This window comes from Camarhynchus parvulus, chromosome 1, assembly GCF_901933205.1.
Source record: "Camarhynchus parvulus chromosome 1, STF_HiC, whole genome shotgun sequence".
Taxonomy (NCBI): domain Eukaryota; kingdom Metazoa; phylum Chordata; class Aves; order Passeriformes; family Thraupidae; genus Camarhynchus; species Camarhynchus parvulus.
This window is the reverse complement of record NC_044571.1, coordinates 59,882,383-59,906,413: the sequence shown is the minus strand read 5'-3', so window position 1 is coordinate 59,906,413 and position 24,031 is coordinate 59,882,383. Positions and strand designations below refer to the sequence as shown.

General features: G+C 37.0%; 1 protein-coding gene across 5 annotated transcripts in view; it reads right to left on the bottom strand.

The window, feature by feature from the left end:
- Window positions 1-1,186: 1,186 nt before the first annotated feature.
- Window positions 1,187-24,031, bottom strand: part of DGKH (diacylglycerol kinase eta) — a 157,996-nt gene continuing 135,151 nt past the window's right edge. For 3 of the 5 annotated variants that reach the window (XM_030958400.1, XM_030958408.1, XM_030958424.1), the window contains 5 exons: window positions 23,459-23,551; window positions 20,033-20,152; window positions 19,509-19,617; window positions 17,991-18,121; window positions 1,187-12,240 (listed from right to left, as the gene is read on the bottom strand). In XM_030958400.1, coding sequence (XP_030814260.1) covers window positions 12,151-12,240; window positions 17,991-18,121; window positions 19,509-19,617; window positions 20,033-20,152; window positions 23,459-23,551 — 543 coding nt within the window. In that variant the 3' untranslated portion in view covers window positions 1,187-12,150. The remainder of the gene's footprint in view (window positions 12,241-17,990; window positions 18,122-19,508; window positions 19,618-20,032; window positions 20,153-23,458; window positions 23,552-24,031) is intronic. The other 2 variants (XM_030958416.1, XM_030958431.1) reach the window with 1 other exon arrangement.

The window sequence follows — 24,031 nt, the reverse complement described above, 5'->3', positions numbered from 1 at the left end:
GTCTACAACTTTCTTTTTTTTGGATTTTTATTAATTTAATGATAGGAATTAAAAGTTAGCACAGTTTCAGATTTCATCATCAGCTATTTGGTGCCACTGAGATGAAAGGATTGATTATATGCCACAAGTATTAACTTGTGGTATGAACAGTTAATTCATTTACCAAACATTTCTCAAAATTATTAAAAACCTCCTTCAGTGCATCTTCCAGGTCAAGGCTTATAATCCAACTACTTTTTTCACATTTTTTTACTTCTTATTCACAGAAAACTGATTTATGGTCAAGATGAACTGTGGGAAGCCTACCTTACTGTGCAGTCTAGCTTCTAGAAGAAATTCTGGAGTGTTCCCAGTGTCCAAACACCATCACACCCCATCTCCTCATGTACTGCAGAATGCCATCCCTAGTGGTGCCACCTACTTTACCTCATGAGTTATTTCTCCTACTACAGTCTCTCCTTTATACCACAGCTGAAGTACAGGCTTCAATCCTAAGAGAACTGTAAACATCTAGAATTCATGGTGCATTGAACCCCCCAGCACTGACCTGTAAGCTTTCTGGGTTATCCACAAAATTGCCTCTCCAACTTACGATCATTCAGGACAATGGGATCCCAACCACAAGACAACTTCATATATCACAAGATTACAGCCTTCATGAACTGACTTAGCTTCCTACACACTATAATTTTCCTTCTGTATATGCCACTGACTGTGGTTACTTTCACATCACATCTTGCGCTAGGTACCAGCCTAGCAGCCCATGACCTGCAACACAGCAGCTGACGCTTGCCTGCAGAATGGCCCTCTGGAATCACCCCCCGTGAGGGTTTGTCAGGACTGGTGCCAGCGAAGCACAGCCCATACTGCTGAGGAAAATGTGTTTGCTTCACTGCCACTTACCCTGGAAAAATGTGTGCTACTGAATGTTCTGTTTTAATGGCTGTTGTTACCATGGATGCAAGTGCAAATATGTTTTTACACTTAATACGCTGTGTGGCAGCAAGATCCAGCGGAAGATCCCTGCAAATGTAAACACCTACATGCACAGTGACCTACTTACGTCTGGGTTTGCACGTAGCTGTGTAGAGCATGGATAAAAGCTGTATTCAAAGCCCCTAATTTAAAACCATTTTCAGGCAGTCCCTGGCAGACTGAGTAGAAGTGACACTCGGTATTCATTCACCCAAATTTTATGTAGTTTTGAGTTTTCTTTCAAATTCCAAAGTCTTAGATTGTGCCAGGGAGTTGCCATTGCATTGATTTCAATGGGGAATTCTGGTTTAGATTTGAGGACATTGGTAGCAGCCCACATTTTGAGTGGATAACATCTAAAATTCAGTGCCATGATGTTCAAACATTTCCAGTGATTTCTAGACACAAAATAAATTCAAGGACTTATATACATTGAATGCATTCTGTTTATTTGAGAAGGAAGATCTCATACGAGTGCCTGTTATGGAAGGCATCTCTTATCATGTACAATAAAATCAACCATTGCTTCCAGCAGAATACAAAAATACACATCTCAGTGACTTCCATACAATAATAAATATGTAATCATGCATCCAACAATAAAAAGGCACGGAAAACTGGTCACTTAGTAGTCATAAAAATTACTAACTATATTAACAAAGCCACCCAAATTATCTGTACAAGGAAATGTAACAATATATTCCAAAGGTGAAAACACATAAAACATCTTTAAAATAGTATATGCAATAAATACCTCAATTGTTTTTATATATTAAAAATAAAACTGTGCCATTGTAAACAGTATGTAAACAAACAAAATTCACTGTTCCTTACCATTATTACAAGTAAATAAAGCCAAAAGTTACACCCCTGCTCTGTTAGATATAATTCATTGGCAAGTTTTGTCAGGCAGTTTGAAGTTTTACTCTTTTCTGCAGCAAACAGAGCCTGCTATGTGTGTAATTCTAAGTATTACAGCAATTGCTAAGCTTTAAAACTGACTGCCCAGGACATAGTAGGTCATCAAAGAGAACTGGAACTAGGAAAAGCAATTCTTGCAGTGTTATGGACAGAAGTAATTTATTTTTACTACATGTAATAGTGTGGGTAAAACTTAGCAGTTTACATAACACTGCTCTCCTACAGGACTTGAGGGGGCTGTACAGAGGTGGTGAGCATCCCTATTCCCTTGGGTGGAGAAAGAGAGGCACTCAAAGGTTAACTACACTGCCCCCAGTCTTACACCAACTCCACTGGCAGGAAACCAAAGGCAGAATCCAGACCTTCAGCCACTTCCTCCTCATTTCCTCAGCTATCACATGGCCTCGCAGACAAACAAAGGTGTGTCCTGAACTCCAGCCCTGATTAGAATTGCAGAAAGCCAACCAACACGCAAAAGGAAAGGTGTCTGCTCGCTTGGGCGCCCCTCTGCCCCCACTGACAACCACGGAGCCTTGCCACCAAGTGTGGCAGGAGCACCACAGGAGCTTTTCCCCCACTAATCTGTGATCAGAACCACATAGACAGAGCCCTGTGTACCCTTTGCAAGCCTACCGATTGCCTCAAATGTCTATTCTTTGTTCTACAGCCAACAAACTCCTAGAAAGTTCAACCAATGTGCAAACTTCCTGCCTTGTTAGCAAGGGGAAGGATAGAAATCTGAATATGATCCTTTCTTAAACGAAATTATAGGAAAAGACTCCTGGAAGTGGTGGGCATTTGCACAGATGTCTTCAGCAAGAGCCCTGTGAAGGAAGGTGTCTGCTATGTTATTTCTTAAGCTTTTGATAACCTTGACATAACTACCTCATTTTACAAGTCCAGCTATCCTTGGGATGACTATCTATGATAAATATAAACTTACCTGTTCCCAACATATGTAATTCAAAGTGCACGACAGCTCTTATTTGAAAATGGTATTTTAGCCTTAGATGAAGAAATTAGGATGCATCTACTTAGCTGTTTCACAGCCATATGGTTTTTTTACAGGAAGCATACACTTTGAGCATACGTAATTAAAAGATACCCTGGAAAGGGATTTAGGAAGCGCTGCATTATGGTATATTTCCTCCTTGTGCTATTAAAGAACTGTTCCTTCTGCCTCTAGACAAGTGATTTCTCTAATGTCAAGCAGTTGTCTGACTTGCCTTACCACTTAACATTTTCATAATTTTAATTGATCCATGGAATATAAAAAGTCATTCAACACACTGGCTCTAAAGATACTTCCAAGTCTTGATGAGAAGCTTAAAGCCACATACTTACTATGTAATATTTTTTTCCCCAATAAGGTACTTTGGATAAGGTACTTCAAGTGTCTCATACCAAATTTGCAGAGACAGGTGAGCTGCATGAGATCAGTAGGTACAGAAAACAGACAGGACTGCTTTTTATTTATCAATGAATACTTCTTCACATTCACCTGCCACATTGCATTCCCTCTTTGTGAGAGAGGCATGAAAGGTGATCTCTTTGTAGATGATTCTGTATTAAATCTTACAAAAGTTATTTTAGAAGATATTTTCTTAGACATATTCAAGGACCAGATGAATGAAAAATTCTGTACAGTCTCTGAGACATATACTCCCACCTGTGTTGTAGTTTGCAGGTTCTGTAGAAAAATCCAAATAGAAACTGCAGATTTCACATTGGGAAAAAAGAAATACATTTCACTCATTAAAAAAATTATCACAGTAGGAAAATAGCCAGTAAACAATAGATTCAGAGGGGTATAATCTTGGCCCCAGTGAGATCAATGGGAGTTTTGCCAAGGATTTCAAAAAAGCCAAAATTTCACCCAGAATCATATACAATTCTTTAGCTGACAACAATCATAAACATCCTGCCACCCCACTGTATAAGTTAAATATTAATAAGCATCTGTAAACATCCTGCAATTTATCTGATATAAAAAATACTATAATAAAAACAATGCAGCATCTCAAGCACTGTATAGTTTTAAGTTTTTTTGGCTCTACACACAAGTTGGCATTGTTATATTGGGCAAAACCAGGGTATGTATATACATCTCTATGTACAGGTGTGCTCTCACATAAACACTATGAACAAGGTACTACATATCTATACACATCCACACAAATACTGGCAAGAGAATGACATTCATAGGTACGGCATATAAAAGCCTACCCATGATCAATTTGAGCATCAATTTTATGTGAGGAACATTTGCTCTCCAAGAAAATCATCTGTAAGCTTACATGTAAATGCTGTAAGTGAAATACAAGAACAATCTCCAAGGGGCCTAAAGTACTGTTTAAAGCACAGCATATGCCTAAGTCCCAAAAGATTTATATGACTGCAAAGATGAGGGACTTTCTTGTGGAATGAACAGGAAGAAGGGCAGAAACTACTGAGTACACATCAGATTTTACCTAAACCCATGCAAACCATGTTAGATGTTTTCATTCTCAATTGAATATAGGTTTGGATTGAGTGGAAATCACGTGTTTCAGCTCTTTGCTGCAAACTGCCATTTAGACCCAAATATATGAGTTATGCAGAGAACAAGACAGTGTGTCATCTCTGCAATGCTTCCATGTGTAGTTCATGCATCCACTCATGCATGCAAGTGGATGTTACTACAGAAGTAATTAACAGATGTACTTGACTGGAATACCAGTGTAAGTCACAAGTCTAGCTAATGACAGAAACCACCCATGCTGGGCTGGGATCCTCTCAGAACCTTTGAAATACCTTTAGATGAAATTTAACTTTCTTAAATGCCAGAATATACATTAATGCAATTCCATAGTGCTCAATATTTGAAGATACCTGCTCTAGACAGACAGATGTGACAGTGAGAAGTTCTGTTAGTAGTGACTGATAGGTTTGCTGTCACCATGAATTAAGACAAGAAGCTGCTAATATTATATGACATTAAATTATTTGTGTGTGATGACAGCAACAAAGAAGAGCCAGAGGAAAGGTGCAGAGATCAGGCCCCCTTCACCTTTCAGGAGCATCTCAACAGCTTGTACTCTTTATGTACAAATCCCATCTGTTGCATGTCTCATCTGCCACTGTGAATATCACCCTGCCCTTTGATGATCCCATCGACATACAAGCATATTAAATTCCTAAGGTAACTGGCAGCTCTAGGGAGGTGCCTAAGAGAGTTTCAGCTCTTTTAGGATTCAAAGGATATGATGTAAAAAGGTGGCTAATGAAACAAATTATTTCAGGACAGGTTCACAATGTGCATGATGTGCTCCTTGAGTGGGAAAAATGGTAGTTTTTGTTGAATACAGACAACCCCATTTTTCAAGGTACCCGATTTAAAGAGATATAAAACCAAGACAAAGTACAGACACCACAAGTGACAGATGCCTGTAGAAAATCCTCTGGAATGTGGCTAGGCACAAAGTCCAAACGCCTGTTTCAATGTATAGACATGGCATCTTATGAGAGGACAGTGCTACTAGGAACCTTCACAGTGAGAATCTGCATGCCTGTGTGCCCCTTGTAAACCTTCCTAAACTATCCAGCTAGAAAATCTTGTATCCTTGAAATTCTCATTAAAAGCCTCCAGGCCCTACTGTTCAGCACACATGCTCTCCCCATCCCTGAAAAGCAAGACCAAGCAGCTTTGAATGGCTTTCCTCAATCTCCCCATTCACAAAATAATTGACCATGACTGCAAAGAGAATTACTCCCAAACAGAGCTTACTTCAACTAACACCAGGAGAAAAACAGTGGTGTCTCTAACTCTTCCCCTGTTAATGACACTGTCAGGTCATTAATTAAACTGGTTTTTATCCAAACAATGTTTTAGTTTAAAAAATTCAGGACTTAAAATGCTATTCCCTTTAAAAAGTCATAGAAGGGATTTGGGGCACTGTGGACATATTTTTTTTGGCTTTACACACAGTTTCCATAATGAAAATAAACCATCCAGTTTTACTTTTAGTTAATTTCTTCCTGTTCCCACTTTCCAGTTCACACACTCTTGTCTACCTGGATCAAACACAGCTCCCTAAAATAGTTGCTTCCAATGAATTTGGAAAAAAACAGTTGCAAATGACTTAAAATTTTGTAACACATTGCATTTATATTCAGTAGCTTTTCAGTCCTAACACTAGTCTTTGAATAATACTATAAACTGTATTTTTCCAAAGTATTTGTTCCACAGAATAAAATACTCACTGGCCATTTGTATATTATCCTACTAATAGCTACCATAATGTTTAGTATTATCAATGTCTTACACAGCTGGTAGAGTTAGCCAAAACGCTTCTCTTTCCAAGGGCACTCTGGTAGCTCGTGTTAATTGTTAGATAGATCTTCCAGCAGGGACTGTAAAAATACAACAGATTAAAAGATTTTAGTCCACCATGGCTATGCTAGGCTCTGGAGCCTGAAGCCTTGGTGTATCTTTCTCTCCTCAAGCACCCTGCAACTTTCTCCTGGCCTGCCTGTCCATCTCTTCTGAACAGAAACCATGGAGAGACATGCAAGGGTCTCATCTTGCCAGAAGCTGGGAGCTCATCCAGACACAGGAGCTGGGAAGCAACGTAAAAACATTAATAAAGGCATGACTGGTGTTAAACATAAATGAGGCACCAGCTTCTTCTGCCCCACTAATACAAGCAATAGGTTATAGGAACTCAAAATCCCATCAGAGAGCTCATTAATTTTTTGTCAACTGGGAAACAAGTCTTTAATTATTTAAAACAGATGTTTGTAATTCTACCATGTGCACATATGAATTTTCTGTTGAGTGTTCTGAAGGTGATAGGTCTTTAACCACTACAGCTAAATTGATTAAAAATTGTCCAGGAATACTCTTGGGTATGTATTCATCAGCATTTTGCATCTTTGCAAAAGTGTTAACAATGCTAATGTTTTTTAATTTATGTATGACAAGGGGATGATGTTTTAAAAATAATTCTATGCACTGAAAAAAACCACAAACCTTTCAAATTTTTTTTTCCAGGTAAAGTATTGAGGGTGATCACTATTAAGCCTACAGAAGTTGCTATGAATTTTGGTATTAGCTCCAACTGGCTACAGAAATAGTAGCCAGGTCTCAGGCTCTCCAGATGGCTTCCAAATGAATTATCATTTCTGAGAAACACACTGGTCTTCTGTATAGCAGAAACAAACATTTCAAGTACATAAGCTAACACTTAACAGAGCTATGAAATGTAAATTCTACTAATGCAACAGTAGTAGAAAACAACTAGAACATTTTTTTTCTTTTTGTAAAAAAGATCCATTCCACATTAGACTGTAGGTATAAATACAGAAATTTATACAACCAGTAAAGATTTTATATTGATAATTACCAAATGATGCTTTATCAATCCTGCTGATGCTACTATTCATCTCTGAAGAGAAAGCAGAGATATTTTCAGTCCTGTCCAAAGCTTAAATCCTGTCCAAACTCCTCAGCTTCCTCAAGTTATCAAAAACTTGTTCCTTTAGACAGCAATACAGTCATATACAGTTCTTGCAAACATTAAATCCTCGCAGTTAGAATAAGAGGCATCAAACCTTGATGATATGAAAATCATATCACAAAACATACAATCCATGAAAACACAATAAAAAATACAGGACAGCCTGTGTTATAAATGTATACAGGATGCTGCAGTTGAGAGGTACTTAAGTTACTGGGGTGAAAAAATAAATTTAAAATTACTTCATTAATTTTATTTTCTGTGGCTCTCACTTACTCATACAAGGGACAAGATGATTTTCTGGTTGTAAACTAAACAAATTGCTCCAGCTCAGTTATCCTCAAAGAGATACATTCCTTGTGATTTTACCTTTCACAAAGACTTTTTGCACTGCTAATTATTACTTACCAGAACTGTTGAACTAATAGGCAAGAACTTAATATTTAGGGGCACACAGAGAGCACCGCAGAAATAGCTGTAAACACTACTAATGCAATCATTACCAGGAAGCATCAAGAAAAATGGAATCACCATGGGGGGTTTTGTCTTGCAAGTACATTATTACAACTGTTTTTAAAGTAGGACTATGGAACATCCTCTCATATTTGCTTTAATATTATTTTTCCATTACATGTGAAAAAGGTCTCCTGCCAGTGTTCCTGAAATGAAACCACATGCATTGAAAAACACTGATAATTTTACCCTTGAAGTAATGTTCATTATCAAGGCTTTATGAAATTTTCATTAATAGCATGAGCAAGTTCAATTAGAAAGTAAAATTGGCAGGTTATCCATTTCTCTACAAAAAGCATGGGAAAATATAAAATGGGCATTTATGAAAAAAAAATCAACACCTCTCCTTTGAATTACAGCGATGCAGAATTGCAGTATTAATTATTTTGGGCAGGGATAGAGAGACAAAGATGATTTCTATTTATTATTTACAGGACCAAGCATGTTAATTCCAGTCCCAAAACAAGAAATACTGGAATGAAATAGTCTGGGAGGGTTTTTGATCATATGCTTTACACTTTACTGTTCTTCCAGGTTCAAAGCATTTTCCTTTGAAAGAAAGAGACACTCAGGAGAAAAGAATAGTGTTTAAGGGGAGAGACATAAAAATGTATCAAAGAAAATTTTCCCTTGCCATCTTATAAAAAAATTGATTTTTGAGTCTTCTTTTCTTTGAATTATTGCAAAACATCCCCAGCACCTAAAACCATGAGTTGGCTTGATTTCATTCAGTTTCTAAAAAGAAGTCATGAGGCTTTATAAAGGCAAAACTTGCATGATCTAAATCAGAGGTTGCTACAGCAATCAAATACAGTGCACTGAGAAAATCCTATTTGAAAATGACAAAACAGCAACTTATATTTAGCAACCTGCTGCATTTTCAAAACATGCAGCTCCTGTGTTCCTCTCTCTGAGGTGTAGAGCTTTTTAACTATACAAATACCAGCCACTACCAAAAAAAATGCAGATTACTCTGCACTCCCATCAGGCTTTAGTGTATACTGACCATAGAAATCACATGTATTTGACTGAGGCGGAAAAAATTAATCCAGTAAACTTTGTATAGGGATTGTCTTGATAAATCTAGCATGCTGAATCAGGCTCCACAGGATCTTGTTTTCTAAAAAGCTAACTGCTTTTAGGGATGTGTTTACCTTGGTTTTGTTGAGATATTGGGATGTGTGCTTTGAAGCACTTTTTACAGCAGGATTAAATTAGGGAGAATACAGTTTAAGAGAAGTACATTTAAAAAAATGTACTTCGTTCTAGGAGCTGGGACTTTTACAGCAGTAAGGAAAAAGCCCCAATATTTAGAATAACCATGAGAGAGTAACGCTATGTCCAGATCTTCAAAAAAGCCACATCACTTAAACACAGTTACAACCCACGACCTCCAGAGAGAACCCCTGTAAAAATATTTTGAGCCTCCTTGTCAGATGCATTTGCACTTCATAGCCAACACTAGTCTAAGGCATAGAGTTGCATAAAATTTGCTCTCCTGGGTGTCTAATAAATACAGCACAAATGATACTTACAGTTTTGTTTTTTCCTATTCACATATTTTAAAAACTGGTCAGGACAATCAAAGTTAAATTCTTTGGTGGTCATTTAGAAAAATGAACATTGATCAGTTGTCCTATACTGAGGTAATTTGAGGAGTGCCATAAGAAAGCTGTGTTACAAACAAAAATTTCCCATTTTCCCTGCCCAAAAGCAGCTCCCATTTTTTAATATACTCAGCATAGACCTCTACAGTGACTTGAAGAGATCTGGTTCCATAGCCCATCTTAATGCATTACATACAGCAAGGCTGAGAGTTGTAAAGAGATTGTATCTTACAATCAGGAAAGCAAAGAAAGTTCTGCTATGTATTATGTCCTTGAATAGACCAGAAGATTCCCTATGTTGTCTACTGTAATGTCAATATGCTAAAATGCTGCCACATGTTAAAATACAGTGTAGCTTACGGAGAACCAAAGAGAAAAGGAAATAAAGCTTACAAAGACTTTGCAGATGTCACCTGAACGTCATTAAAGGGGTGAATGTCAAGTACATTAAAATAAAACCAAAACCAACAAACTTTCCATTCTTTGCCTAACTTTCCATTTTTTTCATAAGCTTTTCATACAACAGCCTGAAAGTCGTATCATTTGGCAAATGCATTTTGTTTTTTATGCAAAACCTAATAGAAAATAGCCTTTTACTTTTGTTTGTTTACCAGAATATTCATTATGTCCACAGAACTCCCAGAGTGGTGCCTGTTGAACCTACAGCAGCAAGAAGACAAAGAACTACAATAAGACAAAAATTAAGCCTGTTTTGATTATTTTGATTTTTTGTTTCTCCAATAAAACAATGAATATAATAGATTTTACTTTCCAAGGGATGAGTCCCATCTACTTGCCATGGAACAACTTCAGTCACATGCATGAGAAATGGAAGGCAAAACTAGGATGCAGTACTTGACACTGGCCCCTCTATACAAGAAAATAAGTTTTGGTAAAAACCAAATGAAACCTTACTCTGCTGCCCATGAGAAAAACATACATAGATATTAAGATACTCTCTAATGTTTAGGAAACATCAAGCTACTTGATTAAGTGAAAGTCAAGTGTTCCTTGTACTGCAATTTCTAGAAACACATTGCTAGAAACAGCAAGGAGAGAGCAGTTCTGTGCAAATTTTCTAGCAGGTCATCTCATCTCAAACATTTAGGTAGGATTTTTTTTGTAGATATCTAAAATTTATTTTCCATCTCAATTCATACTCTTGTGAAAAATTAAACAGGAAATTAAATAATGAATCTGTTTCATTTAAGCATAAATAACCTTACAAACTCTGGTGTAGAGCAATATCTAAACAAAGATGGTTTTAATTTTTTTAACCTGTTTACACTCATGGATTACTGTCTTGCATGTGATTCATCTTAGCATGCATAGCCTAAAACCTTATAGTCTGGGTTTTTTCATTTTTATGGTCTACTGATGGTGGAGTGCTGTCAAGAAACAAATTGATACCTTTTAAAAGAAATGCACACAGATGTATTTTTAAATTAATAGTTAATTAGCAACAAGTAAAAGTTTACCCCACAAAAATCAAATCAGCTGCTACATTTAAAATATTTTCTTATGTATGATAAATAAAATTAAATTTTTCTTTAAGAAAATTTCATTAATATTTAAACCTGCTTTTGAACAAATAGAATAAATAAAACCATTAGTGCCTACAAGTTCAAATATGCTACAGCTGTTTAAGATAACTGAATAACTACATTAAAATGCACCATTGAGAAGATTCTTTATCATTTTCCATGCAGGAAGCCAACTGATGTTTTTGTGAGGTACCGGTCTTTCAAAAATTCTCATAAGTTAGTTACCTGATAAACCTTCTGTACATGATATATTTAAAAATCTAACTGTACAGTGTTTCAATCATATATAATCTGCTGAATATGGCACAAATGCTAAGTTTCCACACCCACACACCCTTTGCCATAGAACACACTTTAGGCATAACACAACACTGAAGAATAGAAAAGTGCCTGAAACTGGAGAAAAAAAAAAAGACACTCAAGTAGCAATAAATTAAATCTCATTCAAACCGATAAAAAAGTTGTTCAAGTGTTTAAAGTATCAGATGTGTCATGCAACAGAACAACAGACAATTCAGGCAGGCACACCATGCATTATAGTTTGCATTCATGGTATCACGAGGTATCTCTCCCCTCTTCTGCATGGCCAGCGAGTGCTGGATACCTGCGGCACTGCCAGGCTACCGTGTTGAGCCTTCCAGACTTCCTAGTCTCCTGCACACGAGGTTTTACAGAGCTGCGCCTCGGAAGGAAAACCAGATGACCTCATGCTGTACAGTGGCATCTTGCTGCAGCATAAAGAGAGGCATACTGAGCTGCATGTAAGCAAAGCAATCATTCCTTGATTATATTTTCCAGTCAGTGCAGTTCACCATCAACCAATCAATTTACAAAACTGGGCTTATCCAAACTGGCCAATTTGCACACCAAGAAAACATCTCTGCAGAACATATCACCTTTTCCTTTTTGTTTTGGCACAAATCCTTTTGTACTCTTGCTGCAAGTTCTTCACCACACAAGAATTCAGAGATGCTAGCCTGCACAAACACCAGTGCTTATTCTTCCATAAACTACAAGGACAGCCAAGTGCCTGCAACAGCTTTGCTTCTCCAGCAACTTTCTCTTCTCTCTTTAAGAAAAGCACCAGCATAATTACACTTCAGACAAAGGGGTGTTCTTGCTGAGCTCTTTAATTCCCTGGAGAATTCGCTTCATATGACCCACTTTCGTTATCCCCAGGTCCTACAGAAAATTTAAAAATAGAAAAAGAAAAAAAAGAGAAGAAAAAAAAGAAGGAAGTTTACTTTAAAAATGGGAAAAATAAACCCCATTGATTATGACCTATCCATGCAACAGATGTCTAGAAATGTGCTCACTGCAATCAACAGTAACCAGGAAGTGTTAGCAAGAGTTGCTTTACAAAAAGACTGCTTAGAGCATAGAATAAATCCCTCTCTGTCTGGCAGACAAAACATTACTTACCTGCAACAGCAACAACCCAGGGCACTTCAATATATATCAAAACCATCTTTGGCTTGACTTATAAATACAAACACCTTTCACAATTTCTGGCAAAATAAAGAGAACAATCTCCCCCTCCTCTCTAACACAGCAACCAAATGCTTGGTAGAATGTGATGGATTGATGGATTGGAACTTCTGTCCAGTAATGTCACTTGATCTGAGGCCCTATGATGTCTGCTTTCATCAGCAAACACACATATCCCCAGTTTCTCAAGGGAAAGTGGGTGTAATGGCTACAGGCATGTAGGACAACTTCCCTTTAGAGAGCAATAGAAAGAGTAAGCCTTTGTTTTTCATTCAAAAAAGGTTACATCTCCTAGCATGGATGTTCCTGATTAGAGAGCTGGAAGAAAAATTCTCAGAAACATGACAGTCATAACCCAAAGGAAATGTAAAAAGTACAAGACTAAATCTCCTTGTAGCCACTAAATCATTCACATCAGCTGAAATGTTTCTATTATTGGTTTCCAGACCCGTCTCTGTACACAACAACAGACAAGAATTTTTTGTAGCAAACTTCTTCCAGTATTAGTAATAGCTTTAGCAGCATCCTTTTTCAATTTTGGCTGGTCCAATGATCAGAGAAACAGAATGGGATGTCCAGCTGTGCTAATGATCTCCCACCACACTAATGAATTTTCAGCTCAGTCTGGTGGAAATCTGTTTCCCTTATCTGTAAAACTCAGCTACGAAAAAGTCTTTAAAAACCATGTTTTAGTGGTGTTGAGCAATCAGCAGAGTAAAACACTATTTATTTGTAGAATAAACTTTACATAAATAGATTGTGGTTAAATAACTAAAAAAAAAATTATAAAAGTTTCACTAATTTTCTGAAATAGAAATAATTTAATTTTAATAAGAAGATTTTTCCATTACAGAGACATTAAAAAGAGGGGAGTGTAATTAGGCAGCTTGAAAAAAAATTCTCATAAGGAGTGGAAAATGAAACCATATATATTATTCTGTATGTACTCTACACAAAGACTGTATCTACATTTCTACAGCCACAGAGACCTCAGAAAAATCTGTCTTCTATATTACTTTAAAATATTAGTATGCATTTAATTTTGGAAGAAAGGGGTGGTAAAATGGGCATGAATCAATTATTTTATTATAAAGGTAGCATAGCCAAGATTAAACAGATGGTTTAATTTTCAGAGAGTCAAGACTGAATTTTGGTTATGTTAGAGAGAAAAAATACTTGGCTGTTTCTTCAGTTGAAAACTATCAGCACTATAAATAGATAGTCATCCTTTACAGGACTTTGGCACAAAGGTGTCAGCATTAAGGAGTTTAATTTGTTCATAAAAGTTCCCAAAGCAAGCACTGTTTATAAACTACTGGAAAAAACCTTATGATTTTCCAGATCACATAAATGTATATTTTACTTTCACTAATAGTAATTTTGCTTATAAACAAATGTAGTACTAATTTTAAATTTAAGATAGTTAATGTAGGTAGTAGTCAAATTCATCCTATAATGACAGTAATATTTATAATTTTACATTTCTGTAATAATGTCCTTTTTATGTTAAACTTAATTCTCAAATGAATCAAAAAAGCCACACATAACTACTGAAACTAATGAAAAAGCCTAGTTGCTATGTGGAAGAAATTCTACATAAGGGAAAACCCATAAGGATACTTTCCAAACCACAACAAACCACACAATTTAAAGGTTAAGAACTTACAAATTCTTCAGAACTTCTGTTGGATAAGCAATACAGTGAGGTGCTGCCAGAGTTCAAAATCAGAAGAAAGAAACATATTATGAAATTCCAAAAAAACTCAGCCACTTTTCCCACCAGCCTTTGTAAAGCATTTCACAACACCTTTGATTCAGAAGCAAGAGATTTTGGGTTTATTTCTTTTCCAGCTGAAGTTGCTGTAATGCTTATCACAACAGCAAGTCTCAAGTGCCTCATCAAAAATTCTGGGGACCCCTTTCTGCTACACTTCCAAGGGGAAAAAACCCCAAGCAAAAACCTGAATTTTTATGCTTTTATAATGGTTTTCATTTTGGTGGAAAATAGAATTTATACAGTCATGACACTAGATGCTATTTGGTATTCTCAGTTTACTGCTCATGCAGGAAAGCTTGCTGAAATTTTCTCATCTCGGACTAAAAGAATCTGCTACAGCAGCATATCATGCATCATCCAAAGAACAAGAGCCTCAAATATCTCTGCAATTGGTGCATGAGACAAAATCTGTTCATATCTAATTGATAGCTAGTTAACAAAAATTCAATTTGACTAAACCACAATTTTGAAGAAGAAACTGCATCCAGAATCTGAAGAAAAAAAATAGACTTTCTTTTTTCCCAGATATGGCCTCTCCCCATCACCTCTCCTCCTGCTCTCCCTAACCACTGTGCCATTTCTTGGACAGTTTTTGGCCAAATGTACCACCACTAGCAAACAATTTATGTAAGAACTCCTTAATAATATCTTCTAAATGTGAAATCTACCCTACTTGCATCCCCAGTGTAAAAGCATGTCTGAAATCTAACAAATCTTACAAAACTTTTTCCATAAAAAAACATTTTCAAAACAGGCTACTGCAAAACACAGGGATGAAGTGTCACAGTCCTTATCACAGATTTTAGTTTGACCAGCACTGCTTATCAAGGTGATCTGTGGCATGGAAAGCCTTTCTCCAAGGAAACCAACATTGCTTTGGAACTTTAAGGAGACATCATCCCCTCGTCCTACTAAATGTGTTGCAGTTCTGATTATGACTAAGCTGCCTGAATAGGAACATGGTTAAAAAATAAATAAGTTTTAAAAACGTTAAAATAAAGGTTAAATAAGGTTTAAAAAAAAAAGTCACAACTACGTCTTCTTTCTACAGTTTCTGGAGAATAATACAAAATTTTCTGCCCAGCTATTCATCAAGCAAAAGAAAATCATATGAGTGTAAATTTCGAAGATCCCCCTAAATGAAATGAGGCATAAGAGGTTGGAGAAAGATCATTACTGCAAGGACTGTGTAGAAAGAGGTATTCTGGTTTTTCGTTTGCCAGTTGCCACACAGAGCCCCCTGAGAATGGGATCCACAAGCTATGCAGAAATACAATTAGAGGTGCCCAATTCTTCTGTCAGCATATCAATCTGTTCCAGTGATGCACACAAAGGAAGAGTGTTTCATCAAATCCTTCTCCATACTGCTTTTTATCTCTACTTTTGACCACAAAAACAAAGGTGGGCTCAGAGGATTAAATTAAAACAGGCAGCAATTCTTCCTGCTGCAGACATGAAAGGTAATATAGAGGTAAATGTATTGCACATGAGTTAGGAGCTCATGAATCAATGGTGATCTCGTTTAGCTTGTCAGGAAGCACAGGCCTTGCAGCGGAGGAGAGGCTGCAGACAGATTATAGCTTGCAAGAGCACTGAAGGCTCATTGCACACCTCAGTAGCCAAAGGGAGGGAATATTCACAGGGCAGCTTGTGACGTGTTCCTCATTTCCCAAGTAGCACATTACACATCTTGACACCAATTCAGGTCACTGGAGAAAACTGCAGGCTGCCTGAGCCATCCTTAATTGGCTCCCTGCAGAGACCCTGACCTGTAATCAGCAGGATGAGCACTAAACTCTGCTATTTAAGTTCAGTGCTGTTACACAGAGTGCAAGCCATGCCTGGCCAAAAACCTGGCCTAGTTAATGAAGAGCGCTGATTTGGAAGCTCTCGGCATCTGCTAACGAGCACATGGGGCGATTCTGGAGTGAGATTTTGGTTCGCTCAGGGCATGCCCTTGGAAACTTGTGTAGAGCAGCTCCTCATCCTACATGTCTCCAGGCAGCACTGCACAGAGACAGTAGGCTCTCTGCAGGCCCTCTAAGACAAGCCTTTAGATATTTCATGGCACAGACCTTTGTGATGGGATTTTATATACACCGAAGCAACATGAGCCTTAGCAACAGGGATAACGGGTTGGTAATTACTGTGCTGCAGATATTTACTTGGTTTAAGTGCCAGTCCACTGGGCACACAGTCAAATTGGTACTCATGAGAAATAAGGCATGGCCAGAAGCCATGTTCAAGTTTAACACTGATCTTACCCACCATAATTTATTCCAACAAGTTGGACTTCTTAAATTTTCTTAAAATTTTAGCAAACATATGCATTGTGTGATGCTGAGTTTCTCAGCTGAATTTTAAGTTTGTTCAGCACTCATTCAGAACAGGGAGTTGCAACACCCATCACTGGAACACTGCTGGATTGCTTGGACAGTCTTCTATTTCTAAAGTTTTGCAGGGAGGGACTGTCCTAAAACTGTCCCTCCCTGTCAGAAACTATCCTGAAAGAAAGGAATTTAACTTCCATGGAAAGAAGTTTAGGCAATCTAATACCAAAGAGTAAAATAATACACAACAGCCAAACAGATTATCTCAAACACAGCTATTTTCAGCAGCTGCTTTCTATTGCAACAGTCACACAACACAAGCACTACCTTATAACATCAGGTTTGCACACAATATAAAAAACTTTACATAAAATAACACATTTGTATGAAAATATTGTCTCTACCTGGAGACTACTGCACTGTGGCTAGAACAATGACTTGCACTCTAAATGTAAATGTTTGCAATTTATACAATATCCTATTTCCTCTCTTATGTGCTAAAAGCAGTTGCAAAACCCATTACCAAGAACTCATTACTACCGAGTTCCTGGAAAAGTCATTTAATGAATCCCCAAAGATATAACCACTATTACATATAATGGATGCACTTAAGTCATTCCTGAAAAGGACCAGCAAGCTCAAATAACAGCCTCAAACTGCTGGATAACATTTCTCCCTGCAAAATTCATCTATCTGACCTCAGAAGAAAAGGTTTTACAATTTTGGAGTCGAAATAAAATACTCTTTTTAAAAAATCTATACAGCCAAAATCAGAGGTTGGTCGCCGATGAGAAAACCTATTCTGACACACAAACACCATCACCATGTAAGCCAAATGTTGCAATTTATTAAGCTGCTTATCTGTCTCACACCCACTATGTCCAATATATATACACAATAAATCATGTGGAGTGGATCAGCCCCTGCAGGAGATAGGTTCAAAATAATCATAACCACCATCAACTGATCCGTACTGATCATGTTTAATGGAAACAGTGAACTCTTGAAGAAAACATTATATCACACAGATGCCAGTAAGATATCAAATGTGCTTCTCCTATGCCTTCTGACACAAACTGCATCTACTGCATCATATCATTCTGCATAAAGTGAGGGAAAAAAAAAAGAAATTTTGGCTAACACAGATATTTTCAGTTGTGAGTTCAAGTCAGCACTTCAGAAAGTCAGGCCCAAGGACAGCGCATATTAGTTTATTGCATATTTGCACAGTGTAAGCCAAGCTACAAGCAATGACAAGTGCAGGGAAAGAAGAAAAGTTGGTTGTTGTTTTGTCAAAGAAAATGGTCAATAGCAGAAAAGTAGCACAAAGGAAATACCTTAAGGTCTCGCCTTTCCAGATGTAAAAGCTCAGAGCCTCGGATGTCATGGCTGATGAAGATTTCTTTGTACTCTCCCAAACTGAGCAGATCCAGCCAAGCAGCAACTTCATCTGTGCCCCATTTTTGAACTACCAAAGTTAAGAGCAAAACCCCCTTAATTTCTACATGCTCAAATGCATCACAAGCAAAGGTTAGGCCAAAGAGAGTGGAAAACAGAGTAGAATTGCCGTGCTAGCAAAGGGAAAGGTTAGAGGTGTCTCTTCCACAAAAACTGACAATTTCCTTTTTACATGCAGGTTACAGGTTAGCAGTTAACACAAGAAAGTATCTAAACAAAGTTGGGGTACTTTGCTTTGCAGCCATGCTTTCAGCTTTACTCCAGTTTCTTCAGTAAAGCCTTTAAAACCTCATGTCCCAACAAATTCACATTAAACCAGCTTAGGATCAGTGATGCAAAGTGTAATGTTGTTCTGCTTTATGCCATTAATTTATTAGTAGTCATCCAGGGAGAGGAGAAGCCTTCAAAAACTAATTAATGTGTAAAATTAAAATAGCAACCATACCTCAAATATAGCAATGGCAGCAAGCAAGTCCAGTTTTAATTAACAGATTCTAGTATTCTTAATTGAGACAAAAAGTACTCTTTAAGCTACTGTGTTACACAGGCCATTAAGAAGCTCTCTGTAAAATATTGTTCTCTAAAGTTAGTTGCCCACATTAGTCCCATTAAGACCACATCTATTAAAAATAGTTATGCTACTTATTGCAATAATTTTGCAACTTCATTCAATGCTGATCGCTTCACTTTATAATGAAGAGAAATCTGATGTCTAATCTGAAACTTAAATCTGATCAACAACTGCAAGATTTTGTAGATTGTGATCAACTGTTCATTGAAAGAATAAAGACATCGAAACAGTTTTAGGACCATCTAATCACTGATTACGTCCTGGACATAATCTTAAGGAAGTGAGCTCACGAATAAAAATGGGAAGAGAGGAGGGTGGAGTTTGTTCAACTTCTAATTAAAAAATCAGTAATGACTATAATGATTTTTTGTTTGAGCTGTCTCACTTACTGAACCTATAACCCACCCAAAAATTAAGAAGAACTGGTTAATTAAACCAGTGTGATAAAAGTTATTTCACACCTAAAACTAACCTGAAAAACCTGAATTGGAGCATCACAGTGAAACAATGTATTTACCCAGGCTTGTGTGGCTATGAGAAAATCAGATGTAACCACCAGCAAAGACACAGATCCTGTTGCATGATAAAACTTTTAAAGTATTTTCACAGTAATTCTATGGTTCACTTGGGAGTATTGGGGTCCTATTGAATGCTTTCCAAATGCACTGAAAGAAATATTTATCCTAAGGAAGATGCCAGTTAGCTCAGGTGCTTTGCACTTTGACTTTAGTCTTAGGTAAGTCATGTCACCTCTTACCAAAAAAATCCCACAAAATCACATTTACTGCAAATGCTACTACTTTTCTTGCAATTTCAAAACACATACCAGGCTGAGGGCTGGTCTTATGCTTCTGAATTTTTTCTTTTTTAAACTTTGGCACTATACGAAACACTGTACTTCTATTGTTTCTTTTAGCATAATCCAGAGGGGGATCCTGCATGAGAAAAGAGGCATAGTTACCTTTAATTAAGAGAAAACAACTGTTAAATTATATGCTAGTGATGGTAATTTATAGCTAATCTCAAAAAGTAAGACCCAAATTTACTTCTGTAAAGAATAATGTTTTAACTCTATACATGTTTGTATAAATAAATGCACATTAAAAATATATGTTTCCATATAAATATATATGTTATATATATTTATCAATTAAAACCTTTACATTCACAGATGGGAATAAAACAACCAAGAAAAAAGCACTAAGCTTAGAAGGTTGTTCATAGCAGACAGAAATGATCCAGCAACACTACTGAAAGTGCCTCAAGAGATCATGAAAAATTGTAATTTACTTTTCCCCATTAAAAGAAAATTAAGTTCAGTTAAAATCAGAATGTGTTACTCAAACTTACCTCATCATCATTTGGTTGAAAAACATAATAAAGCCAAGGAATCTCAGCAAGTTTTCTCAACTCCATTTCCACACTGTGCAAAGCATCAGACAACAGTTCTTCATGGGGAGCTTCTAACTGCTGTTTATAAACAGGCCAGAAAAATAGGACTTTTAGTTCCATGAGGTTTAACATTTAAGTCTAGATATCTTGTTACCACACACAGACAGATGACTACTTCATGGTAACTGTCAACAAATGGTGAAGACAAATAATCTTCCAAAGTTAGACTTTCCTTGAGAGATGTGAGACCATCCTCATACTACATTTAGTGAGGTCCCAAATCACAAAGGCATGACTGAGACAGCTGAGACTTTTGGTGCAGAGCAGTTGGGCATAGTTGTCAATCCTTGTCATCCTTCACTGCACTCCTGAGCCTTTACAGAGCAAGAGTTATCTGATAACACCATTACAAGGACGCACTAGAAATGGACACTACCAACAGAAGGAAAACCTGATGAGAAGAGTAAGCAGTTGAAAAATCTTTGTATGAAATGTGGTGTACAAAAATTGAGTAGATGGTAATAAGCCTCTGTTATTTTTTGCAAATGTTGCAAATGTTTCACATGGTTGATCACTCTCTCATGTTCAAGTAGGAAGAAACGGATCTTGCTGAAGATTTCCATTCCCAAAGGCCTTCCAGTGGTGATTTGATACCTGCAGTACCCATTCTAAATAGGTGACAGGGAGCTATAGGCACTGCTTCTTGCTAAGGGTGGAAAGAACTCCCTGTCAGGAGACCAAAAGACAAAAACATCAGTAAAGGCCAAAGGGAAAAAGAAAGTAGTGGCTGTGTAAAAACATTGGGACTTGACAATGCATGTGAATTTGTCTCTATTCAGACTTTGAAGACCCCACAGAGATGCCAGTTTCCTTTAAAACTTCAGTCTGAAAACTGTTCTGAAGCTGTTGTGTGAATGAACCCACGTGGAAGAGGTAAGGAAGGCAGCTGATCCCTTGAAAAGCTGTTTTGAGCTCATCTGGGATTGCTGAAACACCATTTTGAGGTAAAGAGTTGAATCCTAGACCAAGTTGCTTGGAAGCATTAATAAAGCAATCTGAACATTTATTTCTCTCTTTAAAGTAAAAGTAGTCCTAAAGCAGTGCAGAATAGCCTTCTGAAAATATCTAATTCTGTTACATCCTAGTGAATGCATTTGTTAAATGGAATTATAAGAAAATCTTGGATCTCTAGTGCTGGAAAAATATTTTGACATTGTTGGAGTTTAGTGATAAATTACAAATTCCATTAATTTATCCTACCTAAACAAAAATGTCTTTCCTTTGCTTCAGTAGTCTGCCTATGTTTCCATCTTTCAAAGGAGAGACCATCTTTAGTAAGATCTTACTGTCTAGTATAGTGATACGGGAAATATAAGTGCCTTTTGCTATCATGTTATTTTCTCTGCTAAAGCTCAGAGAATTTGGTGTCCATAAGCAGATTTTGATCTTTGTTTTGACTTTTTTTTTTTTTCTATTTAAACAGTTTGGTTAATTTGGAGCACAGGGGGAAAGCCACTTGTCTTTGAAGAAGTTACAACTTTTCTTGTGTTTTCATTTCTGAGAAATTACTCAGGTCATCTATTTTCTATAAAAGAATGAAGCAAAGAATTCTGTCTTTCTCAACAAGTACTAATCTAATTGCTTGATTCTCAGAAGAAAACATTTTGCCGGGGGACAAAAACATGCTTATCTGATGGTGCTCCTGAAATAAATCCAAAATAATAATTCTGGTAGAGAAAGAATCAGCAATTCAGGGCAAATTCTCCTCCTACAACAGCTTGGAAAATCTTATTTCCAATATAAAAGTTCACATTATGAATGAAGAAATAAAAATAATGGATTTTTCAATTCCTTTTCTATTTAAATTTTTGATATCAAAATATTTTATTTCATTGAGTTTAGATAATTTTATTCCATTGAAATGAAAGTCTGTCATACTTTTCCCTTAATGCATTTGAAAACTGTGCTTGGTTCCAGACTGGAAATGCTTTTTAAAATTAAAAAAATGGACACAGGGCCATAAAGACACGATATAGTATTTTTAATTTTTTCCAAACTGTATTCTAGCCATAAGCATCTGAGAGATTCCACAAATCAGCTTCATTGTCCCATCTTGAGCAGCCCGATCTCATAGAAGATGTCTCTGCTTATAGCAGGGGAGTTGGAACTGGAAAATATTTAAGGTTACATCCACCTCAAATTATTCTGTCATCCTATGTCATTATCATTTCACTAAAGATTGTATTTTACCATTTGTTGTGATTTAATGCTCCTACTGTTGTATGAATTTTTTAATCATAGTTCCTGCAGGAAGTGGAAGGAACCACAGACTTGTTTTATGTTAATTTACAGGGTTTTTTTCTTCTTCAGGAGCTGTAAGAGCAAAAGTTAATAGCCAGTAAATGGCAGCCAAATAAGCAGCTTACCAAGCATCCTAGTTCAGTTGCTGGCTGGGGTTAAATCAAATTGTATAAGCACCAAAGACATGAGTTTACTGCTCTCAAGAGATTTGGGCTCAGAAAAGAGGGATGTGAGAGAAGTGAAGACACCAAGAAATTAGAGAAAGATATGAAAGAAAGAATGTCTGTTGTTGTCAGAGGAGAAAGATCCTTTGAACAGTTTATGATGGGAGTGCTGATGTATCAAACCACACCCTACACTTCATCTCTATCTATTTTAATAGAATGAGGGACCAACATAGAGGCAACTTCAGCATTTATAAAATACATGGCAGTAAGGTTAACCAGGGTGCCTTGTTACTGTGACTGTGAAATACTCGTCTAAGTGAGCACAGTGTCAAATGAGCATAATGGACACCTCTGGAATATTGTTTTGGTACCTTCCAAACAGCCTTTTTACTAAAAAAAGGGCCTGATGTAGCCTCATGAAGACATTTGCACAATCATAATGAGAAGTAGAGGTACAACATGTAAAAGTTCAGAAACAGAAAAACTAATCAAATTAAGCTTTGGAGCCTGAGTCTAAACATCTGTCACCCCAGGCTCCCCTCTAACTCTGAAGATGGTCGCATATTAGTTCTCCAGAGGTTCTTTTAAATGCTGTACCTCCAGAAGATAAATCATCTTTTTCTAACATAGCCCTCCACGACAGCTGAGGTATCCGAGGATACCTCTTTCTCTCCCCTGACTTTTAATAAGAACCCAAGCTATGACTTAGCTATCTGAGGTGAGGCAAGATGGATGCCAGCCTAAGAGAAGATTTGTCATTCTGATCCAACCACAAATGCAGTGTAATTTTCTCCTATCAACTTTGCAGAGCTTCTTGCAGTGTGTCCTCACTTTGGCACCAATTTACAAAAATCAGCAAAGAACAAATCACGGATGATCTGAATGAAGAATAAAATCATGTACTTTGTGACCTTACCAAAGGAACTCTTCCTACTAGCAGAGATTCTGTTTCATTGTGTAAGGCCTTCACATTGACAGCTATCTCCATGGCAGTGTTTCTGGTAAGGCTCTGGGGAATAAGAAGCATAAACATTCCTTGAAGTGATGCAAGTCAGACTGAGAATAAGTACTTTCATCTTACAGCACAGATCTTAAGTGCCTTCTCCTAGGAGAAATACATCAATACAAGTTCTAAATTGACAACCTGTTCAGCACTGAGAATAGAAACCAAAAATGTAGTATCTATTTGCTGTCTTTTCCTCAACTTTATTTAGTATGACCTTAATGCAATCCTGAAGATCGTCAGGTGATCAGCCACCATATCAATCCACGTATGACAAAGGCCAGCAGAAAAGTTGTGAATTTCATTTAACAATGACTATTGATTTCCATTTTTCACCTTATCCTCAGCAGAAGCAAGCTACTAACCATACTTCAAGAAGCAAAGGCCAACTAATATTTACCCTGTGTCCATTTGGGTTAGATAGGGACAGCCTCTATCTAATGAATCAGTCCTGGGTCCAATCCCAGAAAACACCCAGATTATCTA